At 47.0% G+C, this 9,709-nt stretch overlaps 1 protein-coding gene across 2 annotated transcripts; it reads right to left on the reverse strand.

Annotated features, from left to right (window-relative positions):
• Positions 1-1,808: 1,808 nt before the first annotated feature.
• On the reverse strand, positions 1,809-6,561 carry DRD1 (dopamine receptor D1). 2 transcript variants are annotated; one of them, XM_017518538.2, is made up of 2 exons: positions 6,431-6,561; positions 1,809-5,367 (listed from the first exon to the last, which is right to left on the reverse strand). In XM_017518538.2, the coding sequence occupies exon 2, from the start codon at positions 4,870-4,872 to the stop codon at positions 3,532-3,534; it is 1,341 nt and encodes a 446-aa protein (XP_017374027.1). In that variant the 5' UTR covers positions 4,873-5,367; positions 6,431-6,561; the 3' UTR covers positions 1,809-3,531. The 2 variants fall into 2 exon arrangements, with proteins under 2 accessions (XP_017374027.1, XP_017374026.1); XM_017518537.2 differs by lacking the exon at positions 6,431-6,561 and adding an exon at positions 5,485-5,990.
• Positions 6,562-9,709: the final 3,148 nt, after the last annotated feature.

The following is a 9,709-nucleotide window of genomic DNA, read 5'->3' on the forward strand; positions in this document are numbered from 1 at the left end:
GACAAGTATTGTGATTAACCCCTTCAAAATAGAGATCTTGCCAAGAATTAATGAGCACAACATCTCAGTGCTCAGAGCTCTTACAGACATTAGCTTCACTTTAACCTTCCCAAGAACCGGCATATTTACTTCCATTTCACAAATGGGCTAACAGGCTGAGAGGCAAAGACAGAGGGCTATGCTCACACAGGTAGCTGCCATTCCTCTCTGAAATGTCAGCCCTTCTCTGTCTGAAACAAAGCCTAGGTTTTTTTGCATTCCAAGCCGTCAACTGTGGGCTGGCCCTGGGGGAAAGAGTGGCTGAAATGCTGCTGGTGTAGTCTTAGAGATAAATCATGAAGGAGCCGCCAGGGAATGGAGAGTTCAGAAAGTCACCGGAGGTAGACAACATATTAATTTTCTTTGGGGGGGCAACACCCCCTCCGAAAAAGTTAATGCAGAGGTTTTGCTCCTCTCATTTAATGGATCAGGATAGCTAAGACTCAGAAAGCGTGACTTGCTTAGATGCCAAGAGAAACAGTGACTTTCCTGAATAAAGCCCACCCTCCCCATTGAAGCCCAGTGCTCAGTCCCCACTTCCACAAGTCTTCCTGCTGTGTCAGTTACCAATAAGAGCTGTGTATCTAGTTGAGTAGAAAAGATGTCTTCTTGGACAGAGAGGGAAAAAAAGCACCTCTTTCATGTTGTCTTAATCTTGGTAAAGTGTTTCACATGTATTTAACGTTATTAAGGCTCACCAACATAGCTAAAAATGAAATGAAAGTCATCTTGTAATTTCCCTTTTATAATTGTAAATCAAATTATCTGAAAGATTCTTTGAGTAAAATTAAATTTCATTAAGATGCCCTTTATCATCCAATATGCCAGGAACCCAAATTACAGTCTCATTGAAGGCGTATTGAATTTTATAATTATTTAATAGAATTTCTCAACATATCATTCATTTTCACTCCTTTGCCAATGAGATAAATGGTAAAGGCTCATGTTTCATTGGTTTGACAATTCTGCCTGAGCATTGTAGCTTGTGTTGCCGAGCTGCTAATTTAAGAACAAAATTAGACTTCAAAGAATAAAGATATCTGTAAAGTTATGAAACAGAGAGAAAGGCATCCTGCTTTATGGGTGCTCACTCTAGATATGTTCATTATATGCCAAAGCCAGGAGAAGGCAAATACAGAATTTAAAAAGACACCATCTGTTGTGTGATGTTCCAAATTATAAACTTAACCCTTAATTTTTGTATCACCTGCTGTTCAGCTGTTCTCTTTCCTCAGAACAGGAAAAAAAATTGCTTAGCACATTAACTAAGTGGATTTGGCAGGACCTATGGATGTGCCTCATAAGACATTTTGGTAAGCCCAGCATCACAACCTGTATATTCCCTTCAGGAAAAAAAAAATGTTATATTTTACTTTTAAAACAAACATCACATGTACAATGGTTGCTATCAGCTGAGAGGGTCTTTTCTGGAATTTTTATTTTATTTAAAATAGGCTTTTTGAAAGAGAAAGCAGAGATTTTAGAAAGTTTTAAAATCTGTGAAATGAAAAGTAAAATAATTCCTCAAGTAATTCCTCTTCTCAAAAAAAAAAATATTAAGACAGAAGGAAAAAGAGTATAGCCCAAATCAGAAAACATTTTCACTTTAAATATTCAAAGGCAGCACATACCATATGCAATAGAAGAAAATTCCATTAAAGAAGAAAAAGTAATATATACTTGAAAATGCCTGTGTTTCCCTCCTTGTAGATCTGAAATGTTCTAGTTTTAAAAACACATTTAGCAAATGCAACACAGCTCATTCGGGGTTGATTTGAGTTCACAAAATATGTTTATTATATGTAAGAAAGCATACAGCCAATAAAATTAAGAAAACATTCACAATACATAAATAACACAGACCTGATGCAGGAGATATTTTTCCGATTTTTTTTCTTTTCACTGATCGCATCTAAATGTTAAGTTAATTGCTTATGAAGAAGAATACTTTGTAAACATTTCAAAGAAACTCTGTTGAAATGCTCCACAAGTTAGCATCTGGCGAGGGAGGCTTACGATACTTTTTACAGTTCAGGTGATGACACAAGAGCTTGATTCCAAAGCACAGAGTAAGGACTAGCATTTGTCAAAAGAGATGCTGATGGCTTTGGGGGGCTCAACACACCCAAAGAAAGGGTCCTTCTGTTTCTCCCATCAACAGAAGTATCTGACTCAAGGATGAGAATGAGGCACTATTCGTTAGTTAGTATACCATTAACATTTAAAGACTTCTTTTAAAATCAGCTCTAAGTTCAGATTAAAGCACTACAAAAAGTAGCCCCACTGAGTGGCTTGGTTTGACCTGGTAAGATGGAAATGCAGGGGTTGAGTTTTGTCCGCCAGTGGGGCTGCTGTAACCCACTGTCTGCACATCTCTCTCCAGGAAAGCCATTTGTTTGGTTCAGAAAAACTGCTTAACACATGAAATGAGAAAAGATGGAGAGGGCCAATTATTTTACATAAATACAAAGCAGCATATACTTTTCATTACACCTAAGATCATAAATTTAATCCTGGATTCTTCTTTAGCTGGCTTTTATTTAAGATATTTACAGAAGTGCAAATTCCCCTGGGAAAGTCTTTTGTCATTTAAAATGTTTTTAACACAATAGCAGCTATACTTTTTTAAATTTTTCAAAATCTTTTCAGAAAAACAAAAAGCATTTATAGCATTTGTCAGTTCTCACCTTGCATTTATTTGTGTCCATGAGCTTTAAGGAATCATTTCAACTTTACTCCCTTACCTAACAGTTTTTGCTCTGTTTCTAAAAGTTATGCATGAACATTTAGAATCTCACAGAGTCTGTGTGTTTGTTTCATTGGCTTATAAAGTGCTAGTTCAATGGCCAGAAACGTGGTTGTAAGGTCTTGGATAAAACTCATTAATTTATCCTATTAAATATGATAAATATAGATTTATTATATAATAAATTAAAAATATCCATATAATACAATAAATAAATAGAACCAATATCAACAAAACATCTCTCAATTCTGGAAAGAAAAATTCTCATTCCTACTGTAAGCCTCAATTAATGTTTTAGAAATAATTTACGAAGGCATGCACCTACCTTTACAATCTGAAACCTTTGCTCGGAACAGTGTTAGCACCTGTTTGTATACAGCAAACTCAACCTATCTCATTTCCTTCCTGGAAAGATTTGATTTTTAAGTGAATCTGTTCACTGTTGATTCTTCGCCCTATTTTGCAAGTCCTAAGATAAGAACACATTTCTAAAAACAATTTTGAAGCCAAAGACATGTCCCTTGTGGCTCCCCATGTTCATACTGTCCCCGTTTGATTGACTATGAACAACACAGAAAAAACACTGGAATGTATTTGAAAATATAGTTAGTTGTGTGTTGGAAAGCAGCAGAGGGCTCTCCTGACACCCCAGAGTCTCACCATACCTTAGTTTCTTAACAGCAAGCCCCAGAGAAATCTCCTCTAGCTTTTGGGATGAGCATGTGTGGCAGGGTTCATCCTGGACTTCAGGTTGGGTGCTGTCCATTTTGTGTAATGGGTTGGATCTTCTCCAGAGAGACGTCAGTGTCATAGTCCAATATGACCGATAGGGCTGGGGACAGCTTCTCCAAGGGTCTGGCTATTCCAGCTGCCTCCTCCTTTTTCAGGTCCTCAGAGGAGCCCACAGCATGTGGGATCAGGTAAACCAGATTGCACTCCTTGGAGATGGAGCCTCGTGGCTCGTGATGGCTAGAAAACATCGCGGCCCCATTGTTATTGATACTCACCGTCTCTATGGCATTATTCGTCGCAGGGCAAAGTCTGTAGCATCCTAAGAGGGTTGAAAATGCCTTCCGAAAATCAGCATTAAAGGCATAAATGATGGGGTTCAAGGATGAATTTGCCCACCCAAACCACACAAACACATCAAAGGTGATGGAATCAATGCAGAAGGGCTGCGTCTCCCCAGACCCACAGAAGGGCAAAATGCAGTTCAAGATGAAGAAAGGTAGCCAACAGCACACAAACACGCCCATGATCACCGACAGAGTCTTCAGGACTTTAGTTTCTCTTTTGAAGGACATCTTAAAAGAACTTTCTGGTTGAGAACATTCGACAGGCTTTCCATTACCTGTGGTAGTCTGGCAATTCTTGGCATGGACTGCTGCCCTCTCCAAGGCCGCAATGCGCCGTATTTGTTTCTGGGCAATCCTGTAGATCCTGGTGTAGGTGACAATCATGATAGCCACGGGGATGTAAAAGCTTATTACGGAGGATGAGATGGCATATGTCCTGCTCAGGCTGGAATCACAGTTGTCTATGGTCTCACCCAGAGAAGTGGCATTCCCATCAGAGGGGCTTGTGGGTTTTGCCTTGTGCCAGCTGAGCTGCACTGGGATGAAGGAGATGAGTACAGACAAGGTCCATGCCACACTGATCAGGATGAAGGCTGCCTTGGGGGTCATCTTTCTCTCATACCGGAAAGGGCTGGAGATAGCCCAATACCTGTCCACGCTGATCACACAGAGATTGAGGATGGACGCGGTGGAGCACATGATGTCAAAGGCCACCCAGATGTTACAGAAGGACCCGAAGGGCCAGAAACCAGCAATCTCAGCCACTGCTTTCCAGGGCATGACCAAGACAGCCACCAGGAGATCTGACACAGCCAAGGAGATGACAAAGAAGTTGGTTACCTTGGACCGCAGGTGTCGGAACCTGATCACGGCAGCACAGACCAGCGTGTTCCCCAGGAGTGTGGACAGGATGAGCAGCGACAGGAAACAGGCTGTGAGGATGCGAACAGAGAAGTCCCTCTCCACCACCAGCCCGGTCCCGTCCATGGTGGAGGTGTTCAGAGTCCTCATCTTCCTGAGAGAAAGCACATCAGGGGCTCTGCCACCCCTTGAGTTCCTAAGCAGGGAATAGGGCTCAGTCAGACTTTCAGGAGTCCTCCTCACCAGGCAGTCCCTTGTACACCCCGATTGCTTCCTGGGCAGAGGACCTCACCAACATTCCATCAGAGGACCGCTTGAGTGGCAATCCAAGTCAATCCCGTGGACGGTCACTCTTAATTTCTAAATCTGCCTTCTGACTCCCTTGCTGTAGGTCAAATGTCTTGGGCACCAGCCACTCCGTGAATTCCCCAAAGAAAGCACTTTTTTTTTTTTTTTTTTTTAGCATATTCTAAATCATCAATCCGGTGACTGCTGGGCCTCAGCTCTGCTAGTCAGTTGCAATCACATTTCGGAGCTGTTGCTTCTCTGGTGGCGACAGGAAATTCTCCCCTTCTAAGACACAGCTGAAAATACATGTCTTCTCGCTCCTCCAAGCCCCTGGCTCCTCAGCAGCTCTCCAAACGCCTTAAAAAGCAAAGGAAAAACGCACGGTCTTTCTCCAAAACTTAAGCAGATCGCATCTTTACTCACGTCAAGCCCAACCTAATAATTCCCAGAGCAAGCCCGTCAGGGTCCACCTACCTTGCCTTGGTGTCGTCTCTCTCAAAGCCCCTGCAGCTTGGAATGTGGACTTCCTCTGGCGCAGCGGCTCTGAAACGTTGAGGAGGCGCGCCTGAGTCCAACCCGCTACATACAGCAGGGGTTCGGCTACCGGTGCGCAAAAATCTCCAGGGCGGGTTTGGGAAAAAGGACCCCAGGCCAGGCCCCCAAACAGGCGGTGCCGCCTCACTGCCTTAAACAGCTAGAGATTGTTCCAAGGGCACTGGACCCAGGCTAAGGGCTTCTGGGCGCTCGGAGCTTCCTTGGGAGAGAGCACTCCCAGGACTGGTCACCTGGGCAGCTTCTTTTCTTGGCTTCTTTCCTGGAGCCCAGAGCCTGGGCGCCCCTCGGGCGGCCTTCAGCCCTACAGGGCAGGGCCTTGCGCCTGCCTGCAGGCACTGCCCGCGACTTCTCAGCAGCCTGTGGCAATGCGAGGCAGCGAGCCGAGCTGGCACCAGCGGGCGCACCGGCTGCCGAGGTTCCCGCGGGGCACAGCCCACTCCGCCCGCGCGTCCCCTCCCCGGCCCTGGGGGCGGTCCCCGCTTGACAGGCAGAGTTGCAGGCGACAGCCGCACGTGGTCCCCCTGGATGGTTCTGCAGGCGCGGTGGGCGGAGGACGCCTCGGTGAGTGCTTGCCCTCCGTGGTTACCTCGCCAGTCTCCGGAGCCCCGCGCAGCACGCGCGGGGCCCGCGAGACAAATCCGTTGTCAGAGCCTCAAGTAAGCTAGAGTCTCCCGAAAGCAAAGCTCGGCCCCGACATCCAGCGCCTCTTGGGGTCAACCCCTAGCCCGACCCAAAGCCCTAAGCGAGGGGAGCCCTCCCACTCTCAGCACACCAACTCCTAGAACAGCTGGCCAGCGTCCAACCTGCGCGGTCTCCAAGTGCCCCCTAACTAGGGTGAGAAGTGCCCAGCGGCGCCTGTACTCACCGCTCGCGGGGAGGGCGCGGGGCAGCGGCGATCCAGGCCAGCGCGCACCGCTGCGTCCCAAGGGCACTCACTCCTCTGCCGGGGTGGCGGGCGCGTCCCGGCTGCGGTCAACGCCGGACTGCAGCCGGGGCTCCGCGTCTCTGGAGCCCTCAGCCCGAGCGCCGCGCGCTCCGTGAGCCTGGGGCGCCCTCTGCCGGCGACTGCGGCTTCCCGCGCTCCAGCTGCGGCCTGGCGGGTGCCAACCTCACTCAGAAGGGTTCCAGCGACCGCCGGGGAACCCCGTCCGGACTCGCTTTTCCCGGTCCTTGACGGACAGAACCTGAGAACTGGGAAGCGGAAACTTCTTCACTCAGAACTTCTCCGCTTGAAATACCCCGAAAAGCGGACAAGGGGGAAAAATTTGACTTTGCTGGCCTTGCATTCGTGAACCAGCGTTTCCTCCTGTGCCCCCGCTGCGTTCCAAACCTGGGGCCCTAGAGCAAGCAGGACGCAAGCCTTACTCTCAAAGAGAACGGCAGAGCGGGCATTGACCCAGCAGCGTCCGCGTTCCCGGTGCACGTCTTACATTGTTCCCCCCTTAAAACAATCCTTCCCCCCAGGCCGGCTCATCCCGCTTCCTCCGGGTGGCAATGAGGCATAGAAACGTGGTGGGGCCTGCCCAAAGTCACGCAACTAACGCAGGAGTCGCGCTGCTGCCTGCCTGTTCTTTTAACTCACCACATATGGCACAGGAGCCCATAAACTGGAAAATTACCTACAGGGCTAAAATACAAGGAAGAATCAGACGGAGTCAGCGGGGCCTGGTGGAAAAGGAGCCCCCAGCCTCTCCCAGTTGCCCCAGGCAAGCTCACAAGTGAGAGTTTGCACTAACTGTGCATAAATGGCGACATGTGGTGCCTTCCTGTACCTTCCAAAAGGTGGGAGGAGAATAAGCATGGAGCCCCCAAGATACGCTGCCTGACTTCCTGGTCCGGCCGTGGCACCGTCGGCTGCATGTGCACCTCTCCTCTCTGAGCTCCGGTTCTTCCTCTGTGAAACGGCGATGGCATAACAGGATTGTCAAAAGTATTAACTGAGACGGTGTTTGCAGAGGGCTTGGCACCAAACCTAGGGCCCAGTTAGCCCTCCATGGGCAGGAACCCCTGGGACTCATTAAAAAACCAATAGTCCAGTCTCCACGAGAGCCATGCACCACGTCAGAAGCAAGAATTTTCTCTGTAAAACACCCTGAACCAAAGTAATAATTCCATCTAATTCGCCAGTACAAACTGCACCTTGGTTATTTATTTATTTAGAGACAGAGTCTCGCTCTGACACCCAGGCTGGAGTGCAATGGCACTATCTCGGCTTACTGCAACCTCCACCTCCTGGGTTCAAGTGCTTCTCCTGCCTCACCCTCCCAAGTAACTGGGATTGCAGGTGGCCCACCACCACGCCCAGCTAATTTTTGCATTTTTAGTAGAGACGGGGTTTCACCATGTTGGCCATGCTGGTCCCAAACTCCTGACCTCAGGTGATCCACCTGCCTTGGCCTCCCAAAGTGCTGGGATTACAGGCGTGAGCCACAGTGCCCGGGTTTTGCACCTTGGCTTTAGATGAAAGGGCCGTATTGCTGGCACAGAGTCTCCTGTGCCTGTGCTCACAGCTCTCTCCCACCCATAGCCTTGCCGTCACACACAGTGTCCAACAGACTAGGGGTCAGAGACACAATTGTTGCCACACACATTCCCCAAGAACTGCATTTCTGTAGAGCCCTAAGTCATGCCTAATGTAACACTTTCCCCAAGGCAGTCATTCTCCAAGCTTCTTGACCTTGCTTCATTTTCTTTCTTCCTCTTTTACTAATAAACACAAATTAAAGGATATGTTTCTGGTTCAAGGTTGTCATGTAAGCCTGAGCACTTAACTCCTGACATTCTACCCTGGCATCTGCAATTTTCCACTGAAACTACCCAGAAATAAAATAGGTAGGGGAAATTCAGCATTAACCTTGGAAAGCAGGAAAGGGCGGGATCCTGATCTGCAGGATAAAGAGCCAGTGGGATTGAACTAGGGGAGGCAGGACTCTGGAGGAATATTCCATATGGCGAGAGAAAGTGCTTCCTCAGCACTGGAGGCAGTAACCTCAAAAGAATACACTAACAGCCCTGCCACCTAAAGATTGAGGTAGCAGACCCTGAAGGTGAGGATAAGGCCAGTTTGAGGAGTAAATTTTCTGTCTAATGACTGCCTTTCAAAAATAACCCCAGCTGGGCAAGGTGGCTCACGCCTGTAATGCCAGCACTTTGGGAGGCCGAGGCAGGGGACCACAAGGTCAGGAATTCAAGACGAGCCTGGCCAACATGGTGAAACCTTGTCTCTACTAAAAATACAAAAAATTAGCTGAGCATGGTGGCACGCACCTGTAATCCCAGCTACTCAGGAGATTGAGTTAGGAGAATCACTTGGACCCAGGAGGCAGAGGTTGCAGTGAGCAGAGATTGAACCACTGCACTCCATCCTAGGCAACAGAAATGAAACTCCATCTAAAAAAAAAAAAAAAAAAAAAAAGAAGTGCTCCCAATTCCCATGTCTTCCCAGAGCCAACAACAATGCCACCACTCTTGTAATTAAAACAAAACACCTGAGCTTCAGGTGGTATCACACTCAAAAAAACATCAGTTTAACAATGGAAAGATATTGACATGACATTTAAATATTAATCAAAACTTTGCTCAAAGGAACATTCATAACATACTTCATATTCTCATTTTTCTCAAGCCTGACAGCTGCTCAAAAGAACTCTTTTTTGTTTTGCTTGAAAAATCCCCTAAATTCTTTCAAACTAGCCCATACTGACATTTATCTTTTTCTCTCAACCCATTTATCTGACAAAACCAGGTGATCAAATCAACATATATCACTTTGGTAGTAGCTGAGAGCTATTTCTTGACCACAAGTAAATTGCTGTCATTTTCAATGTCAAATATTAAATCTCCTCCCTACCCATATGCTATGGTTTCAATGTCTCTGCCAAAACTCACATTGAAATTTAATTGCTATTGCGACAGGATTAAGTTGGGAACTTTAAGAGGTGATTAGGCCAAAGGGTTCTGCCCTCCTGAACGGACTAATGCCGTTATCTGGTTATCTCAGGAGTGGGTTAGTTACCGCTGGATGGAGCTCCTGATAAAAGGATAAATTCTGCCGGGCGCGGTGGCTCACGCCTGTAATCCCAGCACTTTGGGAGGCCGAGGCGGGTGGATCACGAGGTCAAGAGATCAAGACCATCCTGGTCAA

Source organism: Cebus imitator, unplaced genomic scaffold, assembly GCF_001604975.1.
Source record: "Cebus imitator isolate Cc_AM_T3 unplaced genomic scaffold, Cebus_imitator-1.0 Scaffold684, whole genome shotgun sequence".
NCBI lineage: Eukaryota > Metazoa > Chordata > Mammalia > Primates > Cebidae > Cebus > Cebus imitator.